Source organism: Montipora capricornis, chromosome 3 (assembly GCF_036669925.1).
Source record: "Montipora capricornis isolate CH-2021 chromosome 3, ASM3666992v2, whole genome shotgun sequence".
Lineage (NCBI taxonomy): Eukaryota > Metazoa > Cnidaria > Anthozoa > Scleractinia > Acroporidae > Montipora > Montipora capricornis.
Window position 1 is genome coordinate 53,249,242 of NC_090885.1, and position 12,500 is coordinate 53,261,741.

General features: G+C 39.1%; 1 protein-coding gene and 1 long non-coding RNA gene across 3 annotated transcripts in view; one reads left to right on the forward strand and one right to left on the reverse strand.

The window, feature by feature from the left end:
* The window catches only part of LOC138043377 (uncharacterized), a 6,959-nt gene extending 1,035 nt beyond the window's left edge, over nt 1-5,924 (forward strand). Inside the window, exons 1-2 of the long non-coding RNA XR_011131244.1 lie at nt 1-2,662; nt 3,361-5,924. The exon at nt 1-2,662 is cut by the window's left edge and continues 1,035 nt beyond it. This is a non-coding gene — a long non-coding RNA (uncharacterized lncRNA). The remainder of the gene's footprint in view (nt 2,663-3,360) is intronic.
* The window catches only part of LOC138043376 (cytosol aminopeptidase-like), a 36,336-nt gene continuing 29,554 nt past the window's right edge, over nt 5,719-12,500 (reverse strand). The window contains exons 14-16 of one of the 2 annotated variants that reach the window (XM_068889614.1): nt 10,849-10,885; nt 10,269-10,365; nt 5,719-7,105 (exon numbers count right to left, since the gene is read on the reverse strand). In XM_068889614.1, coding sequence (XP_068745715.1) covers nt 7,044-7,105; nt 10,269-10,365; nt 10,849-10,885 — 196 coding nt within the window. In that variant the 3' untranslated portion in view covers nt 5,719-7,043. Of the gene's footprint in view, nt 7,106-10,267; nt 10,366-10,848; nt 10,886-10,991; nt 11,118-12,500 lie in introns of those variants that run through there. The other variant, XR_011131243.1, reaches the window with a different exon arrangement.

Here is a 12,500-nt window from a genome sequence, read left to right on the forward strand (position 1 = left end):
TACTGACCAGAGGACAAACGCCAGACCTTTGTCAGGTCGAATAGTCGCCGATGGCTCAAATCAAACTTATCGACATTTTGTACAAATGAGAATTTTAGCTCGAGACTGAGCCGAACGAAAAGCGGTGATATCAAAGGAAGCTGGTGAAACAAGCAAAACGGAACATTGAACTGAAATTGTCTCAGTTGTGCAGCGAGTACCAACGACAACAAGCGAGGTAAAAGGAAACAAAACAATGGTAACACGCATTTCTAAACCAGCGAAATTTGTTTATTTACCTGACACAGCTGCTAAAAAAGTTATTTAAGGAACCAACAATATCAAAGACCTATATTTTGTCTAAGCTAGGCATTAAACATCGCTTTCAGTGAGGGGAGGGGAGGGGGGGGTTTGCATGTTTTGTGTTTTGATCAGTGTACAGAAAAGTGTCAAATCCAGGGAACGTTTTCATAAAACATTGTATGCTTCCTAAGGATAAGAGTGTCACTAAATTAAGAACTACATTGCAAATAAATAAGGCGGTTTGGTGAAGAAGACAATGTGGTCTGGACTGCATTACCCGGTTACATATTTGCCAAAAATACATAATTCTTCAAACCGACTATAAGCCACCCCAAAAATTAGTGATGGCATATTTTTGGATAATTTAAGGGAAAAGAAATAAAGATTCTAATGTTAAGTAAGTGCAGTGCTGAATTTGTCTTTTTGATTACTATGGGACGTTAAATTTATAAGGTTGGTTATGTAAGTTGAGCACATGAATATTTTGAACAAAATTACACGGACGAGTTTCCTTTACATATTTCCATTAGCGATTGACTTTTTGGCGCAACCGGAAAGAAAATGTGACAGGCCTAGAGGACTATTAGTCGTTTTTACCTCGTTAAAATGTAGCTTAACGTAAATCTTCGTAGTGTAAGAGCATTTATTCATCTTCGGGTTTTTCTTTGGCGATCAAAATTTTTTGTCGATGAAAATTTTAAGTATTTCCGCGAGGGGGTATTAATTAAATATTTATATGTTAAGTTTCTTTCGCTTTTTTTAAACGTTAATGACTGAAATGACCAGCTGCTGTTGATTATGCGTTTATGTATGTGAACTGTATTGAGAACCGCAAAGGCCATATTAGGTAGTTTTAAGAAGCAAATGCGGTTACGGCAAACCTCTCTTTGAATAGATAGTCTAATTCGGCGCTATTGTTTAATTAAAGTCCTTTGCGATTAGTCCATGTTGCTCACGTTGTACGAATCACATTTGCGGTGCCGAATGTGTTTCACAGGTTTCTTTCACTCCTTTTTGAAATCCAATAGGATTAATGTGTCGTGGCCGTTTGCTTCCCAGACACGACACCAGGTACCGATGACATATCGTGGAAATGAAGGAATGATCGATTGATCTGTACTTGTGGAATGCAAAATGAGATTAAGGTCGTAAACCTATTTCTTTTGTACTTGCTATCTTGTGCTCCATTAGGAACACCGCTTTGTCTTTCATTTTCATGATCACATAAAAACAAGGTACAAAGTTGAAGTTAACGTTGTTTCGTCGTTTTCGTAGGCTTCAGCCACCGCAAGCAAGTCTGATAGAGAGACCATTTTTCAGTTACCGATTGCATCGATGTGCAAGGGATCGATTGAAAAAGTTTTGAAAAAACTATACATGACGTTCATAACTGGGATGATCTCAAATGTTACCGCGCTTTTTTACGCATTTCATCACAAAAACAGGTGGTTTACCTACATGCTTTGAATGTGAAAGGGGTTTACTTTAGTTGAGGTACCTTACTAAGGCAGGAGTGCTCAGTGGAGGCGATGCTTATTTCCCTTTCGTCAACGGTCGTTGCCATTTGAAACGGTCGTTGCCATTTCTCAGAACGGTCGTTGCCATTTGAAACGGTCGATGCCATTTTTTAGCTCTGAATTACACTCATTAGGTCTAAGAACTCAAAAAGTTGCGGTTGCTGGGAGTTGTGTCTCGCTGCTCATATGAGGGTTCGGGTTAGGGTTCAGTTTAGGGTGAGGGCTAAGAACCCGAATTCGAGTCTTGAAATTTTCGGACTCCTTTTTTCCTCCAGTGTTTCTTTTATAAATGTTTTTTTTTTCCTTTTTTGTCTTAATTTTTGTTAATATTTTTTCTTAGTTTGTTTCTTTTAATTTTCTTTGAAGTGAATTGTGTAGTCGACCGTTTCAAATGGCAACGACCGTTTACGAAAGGGAAATTTGCGGAGCCGATATACCAAATAGCCGCTACGCACGCAGTTTGATGCTGGCTGGGAAGTTTAGTGTCTAAACAAATAATTTGCTGGGAATTTATTTACGAATTAATTCTTGCTGGCGGTCTTGTGTGAATCTATTCTTGGCAGGAAAATGATCCAGCGCGCCCCCTACTTGGCTCATTGCTGGTAAAAGGTTTTTTTCTTTCGGATGTGGTGTTAATTGACGCACATCAGATGTGAACGACGTTCATGTACCCAGCAAGACATTTGTGTCTGGTAATCCTCTATAGCCCTTATCCATGCTTGTCTCACAGTTAGACGTGATCACGTCCAGCAAAGTGTTCTGCAACTGCTGTCTGTCAGGAAGTTATGCTTTCTTTTCTTCGTCCTGATCGAGAAATCGGCTACGTGGAAGATCAGAAACCTTCACGTAAGCCTGTGAAAAAGGTAAGCACTAACTCTTCTCAGTTTTTAGAATCTTCCTGCGAACGTATCTTTCGCCATTATCATGGTGCTACTGATTTTCTACTTGCATTCAACCTGGGCGAAATCATCTCAATTACTTTACCTACATCTCTCTTCAACTTAGCAATCGAATTTTTAGATACACGTAGCTTCTAGACTATTTGTACACGAATCCTGTGAATAAGGAACAAAGATTCCGGAGTTCACGGTGTTGGTCATGCGACTGACTATTGTTTTTCGGAAATTTTGTAAGTGGATTGCGTCACTAAAATACTGTTTCCATTCCTCAAAACTAAGAAAATTAAAAATCTTGTCGATTGGCTTGTGGGGATTTGTTTGTTACTTCTGCATATTGAGCCGCTGATTTTATGAAATTGTTCGCCATGCTGTCTAGTATAAAACCCCGGTATAAAACGTTCTTTAAAGTCATCCACTAAAAGAGCCGTGTAAAGTGTAACAGTTCAGCGGATATGTCACTTTTTTAACCTACGTGATAGCATTCTCGACCGCAATTTTAATATCGTGTCACGCAAAAGCTTAGAAATTTAACCTTGCTTTATCACAAGACGAAAAACCCTATCAAACTGAAACTTTGTGAAAAGACAAGTCTTCAGTTGTTCTAATAACTAACTAAACTAAAATCTCTCAAAAGGATTGATAATTCCTTTTTTTTTTGTTAGTTTTGATGACGTCACGTGAAAACCAAGAATATTGGAAGAATATACTTTATTGCTTTACCCAGTTTCAGGTGAAGTCATGCTATCTTGTTTAGACTTCCTGAAATACGAATCATTACGCTTATGTGTTGAGTTAACATTTGTTGGAAAAGGGAGATATTTCAAAAAGATAAGCTTAACTCAGGTTTACTTCTTGTATTCGGTTGAAAGATGTGGTAGAATAACGTTTTGCTAGGAATGAGCCATTATCATTTCTAAATTTGCTGGCTGGAAATCTCATATAACTGGCGAAGGCAATGACAGAAGTTTTTTCATGGCTGGGATTATGGTCCTGAATAAAGTTGCTTTCTGGCAAAAGGGATGCTATGGACTTTTAAAAACTTGCTGGCGCTGAGAAGCGGCTACTTTTTTCCCACGAAAGTTAATTATTAAGAAAGTATCGCTTGACAGTTGTCAGTTTGTTGTTTCGCAGAAAAATAAACCATTTTCAAGAATTTGGTCGTTGAGCTCTCCTGCCTTACTTTGTAACCTTAGAAACGAGGTATCTCCAGAGAAGCCGAAGTACGATCTCAAGTCTAGTTTTATCCCTTCGTTCGAATGCGTACTTAATTAAGCAGATCAAAACACGATAAGGCGATAAGACGTCAAGTCAGTCTCAAGTTGACTTTAGTTTTTGTCGCATTTATGGCCCAATTGGACACCAGCATGAACTCGCCTGTAACCTCTACGGTATATATCAACAACCTCTACGGGGTTAATACTACGAACTCACAATAATGATCAACACAACGCATGCCGTTCAACCCTGGTTTTTCTTTATCATAGCTTCCTGCTTAAGTAACATACATAACTGCGAGGATCTCAAATCTTAACTTTGAAGAGTTTTAACATTGTTCTCAGTGGTCAAAACAAAGGAAACGTTGGCATAAGAGTTTAAATCCCCAAGAGGAAGCCATCACGGTTTCCGTGTCTTTTATTATCTTTTTGGTGAGGGACCTCGGACAAGTACTTGAAAAACGTCGTTTCGTCATGTGGAAACAAAGGTACTGGCAATCTCCAACCACTGCAAATGTTATGGCTGAACGTTCGATCTCTACAGAACACAACTACAATGTACTTTCTACCGTAAAGTACACGAGACACTTTGGAATAACGCCACAATCTACCATGCATCTAAAAAATACCATAATATTGAACAGCAAGGTCAAGCCTCTTATTCAGGCAGTACCTTTGCAAATTAGCATTTTATTTGGTCTTCTTTACAAATGGCCGGTTAAGTCCGTGCATCTGCATTATTCTTTTGTACGAGTCTGAGTCTCTCAGTGCATTTTTACTCCCTGTCCATGCGTTAGATTTCATTTGTAATTTATTCAACTATATACATGTAGCGATGTTTCTCGTGACGTCACCCATTGTTATTAATATGCAAACCAGAACCTAATTGGCTGTTGAAACAATGACTCCTTTTGTTCTGTGGTAAGCAAATTCGAATATCAAAAGAAATGTGACGTCAATGTTTGTCAACAAGAAATATCGCTATTTCGCTATTAATATAAGTCTCTTTTTTCCTAGTTTATTTCTCGTTTATTTATTGCTGTACAAAGTCACGTAATACGCTTACGTCCATAACCCGCACTTCTACTGAGTCCTTTCACGGGAACAAATGAGCCTAACAAATTGACCTGTTCCAACTGCGTGGCTTCATAGTTCAAATTGGTAGAGCATTGCACTGGCATCGCGGCGGTCATAGGGGCTTTTACTTCGTGTAGAAGACGCACATGACGTAACAAAAGCTTTAGGGGTCTTTAGGGATTTAGAATTCTGATTAGGTATTGTTTCATGATTCTTGTTCTATTGTTTTACGTCATGTGTGTCTTTCACACGAAGTAAAAGCCGTCATAGATTCGAATCCTGTTGAAACCAGCTGAATTTTTCAGGTGTCTATAAGAGACAGTTGCTTAAATTGACCAGTTAAGAGCGAAGATCACTTCACCCCTGGCTTACGGATATTTTTTCCCAAGAAACGTGCACCAAGAAGGATTTGAACTCACAAGTGATCTCGACGACGTTTACCGGTTTTGATTCGTATAAACGCGGATTGCAACAGTTTACTGCGAATCACACTCTGCTCTGGCCTACGATTGCATCACATGGATTGTGGACTTTTTGGACTGCGAACAGGCATTTGATATGAAACACTGGTAGAAGATAGCAAAGAAGGACTCGGCGTGAAATCACAGAATACACAGGAATACCAGGATAGCACTGACCAACATAAAGATAAACAAGAGGCCAAAGTCCGCTGGTCACCATTTCTCTTTTGTCTCGAAAAATATTTTCAAGTCAAAATATTGTCACACAAACAATAACACTGTTTTATTAAAATACCGCACGTGGCCAGAAAGTCGGATGAACAAACATCGAAAACACTGTAGACTACCTGTAGCTTCTTGTTTAATTTATTTTATTATCCTTATGATTTTTTTGTTCATATTTTCTGATTTAAGGTTTCATTTATTGATTACTATTGACTACACGGGTTATAAAAAAAAAAAAACATAAATGAAGATGTGGATGAACGAACAGCCGAAAGTACGAGAACAGCAAACACCCGAATAAAAGAACCTAGAATTTAAGAACCAGTTAGGCTAAAAATTTCATTTTAGCCCTCCTTACATAAGGACCAGTTAAGCCTAAAAAATAAACAGGTTCATATTTTAGAAAATGACCTTGAAATTTCAGGCGGCTAGAACAAATTGCACTTTAACTACACAGATCTTGCTCAACACGTATTTTTTATGGTTATGAAATACAAAGGTATCAGCGTCCTAATCAGAAGAAATCAGTTAAACCACATCATAGAGTGGATAAAACCAATTTAAGAACCTAGTAGATAGCCTAAAATTACTCTAAATACAATTTTTATAAGAACCTATTTAGCCTAACTTGGAAAAATCTAGGTTTTTATATGTGGGTGTTTACTGCATCTTGCTTCTTGGCTCAAAGCAAAAAAAGTCGTCTTGTCATTAGACTAGTATTGTCCCTGAAACCCCGTAACAGATGCAAACCAACTCTGACCAAAAAAATATTTTCCTGTTACGAACTTGAAAGTTTCTCAGGCCCAGATACTGAATGCTAGAAACTAATCTTGAATTTCTTCTATTGCATTCATATTTGTTGCAAGAAATTCATATTAGGGAGCTTTAGCAACGACAACGGCGACGGCAACGAGAACGTTATAAATTTGCATATATAGTGCGCAAGAACAATAGCTTTATGCGCACTACAAGTGCGTTTTTCATATTTGTCCATTTCTTTGCCGTCGTCAGCAAAGCAACAACGTGAAATAACAAAGTTTGAAGTGTTACGGAGAACGTCAGCACTTTGAGATAAATATTCATTCATTCAAGAGAAACTGGAAATCATGCTTATGCAAAATGTCTCAGTCTTCATATAAAACAACTTGTCGAAACGTACCCGTATTTTGTTAAGATAAAAGCGCTATTGAGGTCTTTACCGCTATAACTGAGCAAAAATTGTTCACGCCTGCTTAATCTGAATTCAGACGGCTGACGATTCTCTCTGTAAAGCGGCCAAACACCTTCAGTCGCAAGCTCCTACACGTCCCGCCTTCATTAGGAACTGGAGAGGCGCTTTTATTTTGCGTTGGAAGTAGAGGTCAATCTTCAGCACAGTTTGTTGACTGCAAGACTCCTTGCTATCTCCACCAGCGCTCTCGTGGGTCTTCCTGGTTTAGAAAAATTATAACTTTGTCAACCTCAAAATTGTGGTTTCAGGAAAGGCAGCAGAGTTTTCCAACTCTGCTCCTCAACGCAGTGCTTTTAGGGGACAGCCCTTATTCGGGATTTCCAACTTGCTTATTATGTCAGTGTTCGTATTCTTGGTTTGCATCCACGTGATGAGACGGCCATGTTGGTAAACAAAACAATCGAGATAGACCCCACGTTTTGCATAATAATAGAGTCAAATTCCCAAAAGACATTTTACTGCATTGTTTTGTACACCAACATGGCTGCTCTGACGCCAGATGCAAACCATCAATACACCTTATTTCAAAGGTAAAGACTTGTTTCCATATCTCAAAGTGCCCTTGGACGTGAGGAGCCTGGAACAAAAAAACTGAAACAACCCAAACCCATAGGCCTAAACATCATCTAAAGCATATTGTTTAGGCCTAAGGTTAGCATTTTTGTCAAGGTTTGGGTTGTTTCAGCTATTGTACCCTTGTCCCCTTGTTTCAGTTTTGTTGTTCCAGGCTCCTCACGTCCAAGGGCACTTTGAGATATGGAAACAAGTCTTTACCTATTCCAAAATGGTCGCCATATTAGTATTCTTTTGTTTGATTGCAAATTGGCCCTTCTGGCCTCGTTCAAGGTCAAATATTTTGTTAACTTTACGCTTGAAAGCAAGGCCAAAAGGACCAATTTGCAAGGAAACAACAGAGTACTACAATTTTTGGAATAAGGTGTTTATCCAAACATTCAAATCCACGCCTTAATTTTATAAGAGAAAATATCCCAAACATACTTCCACAGGCAATTTTCACTAGGATGTTCTTCGGAATATGACCCGCCCTCCATAAATTGTTCAAAAGAAAGTTCTCCTTGAAAAGGAGACTTTATTCGCAACGACACTGGAATCTTAAAAAGAAAAAAAACATAACCTTTCGATTACTAGTTGCATCCCTTTCCCTGAGCTTCAAGAAACTTGGGGAAACTAGGCCATAAAACAAGGTCCAAGAAACGTTTGTCCCGCATACGGTGAAGGCCGGGGCAAACTGCTTCAACATCCGTTCGATTTTGTTCAATGACGTTGAACGATGATGTTGACTGCTGGGGTGGGCAAACGGCATTCTGGTCACCAGAGCCTCAGATCGACCTAAGGATCTGGCAAACTCTGCGCCGTAGGGTTCTTATAGCCTTTCAGGGTTCCCCAGAGGTCTTCTCTCCCTCAGTCGAGAGAAGAGCTCTGGGGTCGAGATTGGCGCAAACGGTTTCAACACATCATCAACAGTTGATTCAACAAGCTTCAGGAGAGACCTGGTATTCAGTCCCAGTCTGCAGCCGCGGTTGTTACTATGGGTACGGAGAGACCGATTAATCCGCACTAGCATACTCAACAATGTTGAAAGGGGAAGGGAGGGGGGGGGGGGGGTGGTAAACGACTTCAGCTTCATTCAACATTCGCGAAAACAAAAGAAACTTTGAATAGTTGTTGAAGAAGAGTTTAACGCTCTTAAAGTGCCCCTGAGACGAAAATTCGCATATTTTTCATGGCTTTATTCAGTTACACCTTATGACGTTGAGTTAATTTCTGAGTATAATTTCCACAAAATATCGTCAACAAACTATCTAACGTAATAATTTTCGGCTCCAAAGTCAGCCAAAATGTTGCCGCCATTACTGAAAACTTGTTGCTAATGAATGAGCCCGTAATTGAACAGCAGATTTGTTAATCATGACCTCAGAGACCTGACATGTTTTTATTCCTCTGGGCAATCCTTCTATTTTCCTTTGAGACTGAATTTTTGTACGGAATGTCTAGCCTTTTCGAAGTCGAAATGTCTGATTACAATGTATTCTAGTGAAATTGGTGAAGAACAATTGACTCAATTGCAGAATACCCCGCAACACAAGCTACTCTGCGTAGCTCTTACGAATGGCTACGCAGAAATGCGTTCGATATCTTCGATAAATCAATATTCGCACATGTCAACGCGGCTTTATGGTTAATTTTTAATATTATTTTGTCTAGAAATGTCTCTTGAGACTTGTGAGACAGAGAAAACAGAACTGAGCGGTGAAATATGACCAGAAAGTCTCGTAGCCATGCCTGAGTAATGTATCAGTCAATTCCAAGAGCGCGGTTTTTTCCTTATTCCAGACTTTAAACAACGGCATTTTAATTTACTGCTCGGTACAAAGCAGACACACGTGTCATTGTGGCGAGGGAAATTCCCGTGAAAAAAATCTCTAGGTAGCGACTGCTGACCAACGTTTTTGTGGACAGTCAAATGCCCACCCGTACCGGTTTCGTTTCGTGTCAAATTCCCCATGCACTATGCGGAGCTATCCTCTTGTCAAATGCCCAGGGTATGCCCGGAAAGGGAAAGGGGCGGGGGGGGGGGGAAGGGGGTTTGAAATGGGCGCACTTGGAATTGACTGGTACATAACGAACTCGGGCTATTGCTCTCGTATCTACAGTTATTAGACCTAGGCACTGATTTCATCCTGGTTAGCTTTCAGTTATTGTAGTGCTTATCAACAGTTATTACGGCTCAAGTAACTTCGCTGAATTATGAATTACGGAGTTGCCGCGTAGACGCGTAGCCACCTTCCAGAGAACTTGAGTGAATTACGAATAAATTACAAGGGAGTAGCCGCGTAGCTACTTTCCCAAGAGCTTGAGTGAATTATCAAGAATAAATGTTCGTTAAATCGTTTATTAAATAAAACTCCTTGCAGTCTTAAATATATTAAGAATTTAAAATACAGTAATATGTACAGTAAATTAAGACTAAAACACTAAAAAAAAGGACGAAAATTCCTCTCGTTACAATGAAAAACTTCGTACTTAGACTCGCTTTGAAGATAAGGGAGACATGAATTCGGAAATGGCCTATTGTGACAAAAGATGGTCTTGTCTGGCATTGAGAAACACTTGTCAACTAGTGTTGCTGGGCACTTTAAACTCATTCAACATCGATTCAACTTCGCTTCAACATGTTTCAACGCATTTGAAATAGCCTGGGGGAGGGGGGGGGGGGGGGTGGGGGAGCAAAAGGTTTCAACATTGCTCTTCAACGAAATGCGGTGCTTATCGGGATTATCCCATTGCAAAATGTGGCAGTCATTCGACAGTTTGTAGTTGTACTATAGGCAATGCTGTACCTGACATTCCTTTATTGAGATAAGGAATAGCATTTGCACTGTTGTCCATCACACCCGCAATATCAAAATGGGCCCAGTGTTGGGCTTCAACAAACTCCTACAAAACCAAACATGTTTCTCTTATGAATATTACCTTGATAAGAAAATTCAAATGATGTTATAATTTGACAATTGGAGCCTTCTCCAGGTTTTTTTTCACTTTTACAAGACAGCAATAGACCATTTTACAGTTGTGTCCTTAGTTACCTGGCCTGTGAATGAAAGTGAAGCTGGAGTTGACCTTGTTTTGACAACAACAAATTTATATGCATTTGCCCCCCTTGGGCATCCCATAATAGCTATTTGAAACAATAGAAATCACAATGGCCGACGTATCACCAAAAAGGTCTATGCAAGTAGTTCCTCCACAGTGCTTGCCTCTGCTCGATGTTGCCTCTACTTTTTTCATATTTAAGTTCCGAATATTTGATTGATAAATCTAGTAATGGGAATTTGAGATCAGTCGGTAACAATAACCAAGTGACTAACAGACATTAGAATGATAGTTGCAGCAGTATGCAAGACCAAATATGTGTGTCACCTTAAGAAAAGCTGCTGCAGTACATGCCCCAGCGGACCTACAAAAAAAAAAGGATCATCAATGATCCTTAACATTGAAAAAGGCTTCTAGACGAGGGTAGGTATCCATATTCACTGATACATTATTGTGACGTAGACGGTTACCTTGGCAACGGGAAAGCTCCGCAAACACACCCTATGTTTTGGCTTTAGTTGCTCATATCTTAAAAACGAACTGGGTGACCCCATTTTTATCGCTCGAAAGTGATGAGAAGGCCAAGATGAAACTTTCTGCAAAGATTAAAAAACATATGTGCAGTGAAATCAGAGATTTAAGGTGACTCTAAATCAACTCCGCATAATATTTTTTAACTTAGAAAAAGGCTTCATATTGGCCTTTTGATCACTTTCCAGAAATAAAAAATGGGGGTGACGACGGCGGCCTTTTACCTCAACCAAATTTACATCTCATTAAAAAGAAAGGAAGCACTGATTGTAAAAAGACTCTTGTTTCAGCTTTACAGAACCCCTGATCAAGAAACGAGCACGGAGGTGAAACGTTGGATCTTGAATACTGCAAGTTAAATTCGTTATTCTTCAGGCAGAGTTGCGTCAAACCACGTCTGATTGTCAGCCTGTGCACAGTACGGCCCGACATGTATATCTATCTAGCAGAATTCATTTAAACTCCGAGGTCGACTTGTTTCTCATTAGCACGATGCCTTTAACAAGAAAATTCGTAAGTCATTTGAGATTATTAGAAAGAGTACGTATTTCACTTTTTTCCCCCCAATGACCCTGGAAAATGCTGATAACCATTCCCCGCTTAATAATAAACAGTAACATTTTCGATAAAACAAGAAAAAAGTCCAAGGACTATTATACATGTATTTTGTTAACTAGTAACAAATCAAAATCTATATATAGATTAAGATAGAGTGGTTTTCAAATGAGTGTCGTAAACCCAAAACCAAAGCAAATATGCATATTTATATATTTTAGATTATTGTATATTAGTTTATTATCTTATATTTTATATTGTACACGTAATTCAGTCTCACGACTGCGAGTTGTTCTTTTAATAAACTATCTATCTATCTATCTATCTATCTATCTATCTATCTATCTATCTATCTATCTATCTATCTATCTATCTATCTATCTATCTATCTATCTATCTATCTATCTATCTATCTACTTTGGCCAATCGAAAAGGACGGAGGCAATCCGGTAAACCAATCAAAACTCGAAGTAATTACACGTAGCCGACACAAAGCGCGGGAAAATGTGCACGCGCGAGCCACGATTAGTTTTAGTTTCACTTCTGATTGGTTGAAAAAGTGGCGCCAAAACTTTGAGCCAATCACTGAGGGAAGTAATCATAAATCAAAGCAATTCGCTAATTACTTTCGACACTCAATTGAAAACCGCTCTATCTACAATTCGGATTGAATATTTACGCTCTCTCATTCCGTTGCGCTGTAATCATCACTTGAAGACTTTTCATGCTTCATATGAATTCTAAATTGCACAAAACTGGATTTACAGAAAACGATGGTTTTTGCCAGGTTGCATCTGATGTATTATTCATCTTCTCTAATTGTGCCGTCGCTCTTAGTCTTTTGGTCTGAGTTTGAATCTTATTGGTTTTGGCTAATCGGCCACAAGAACCAA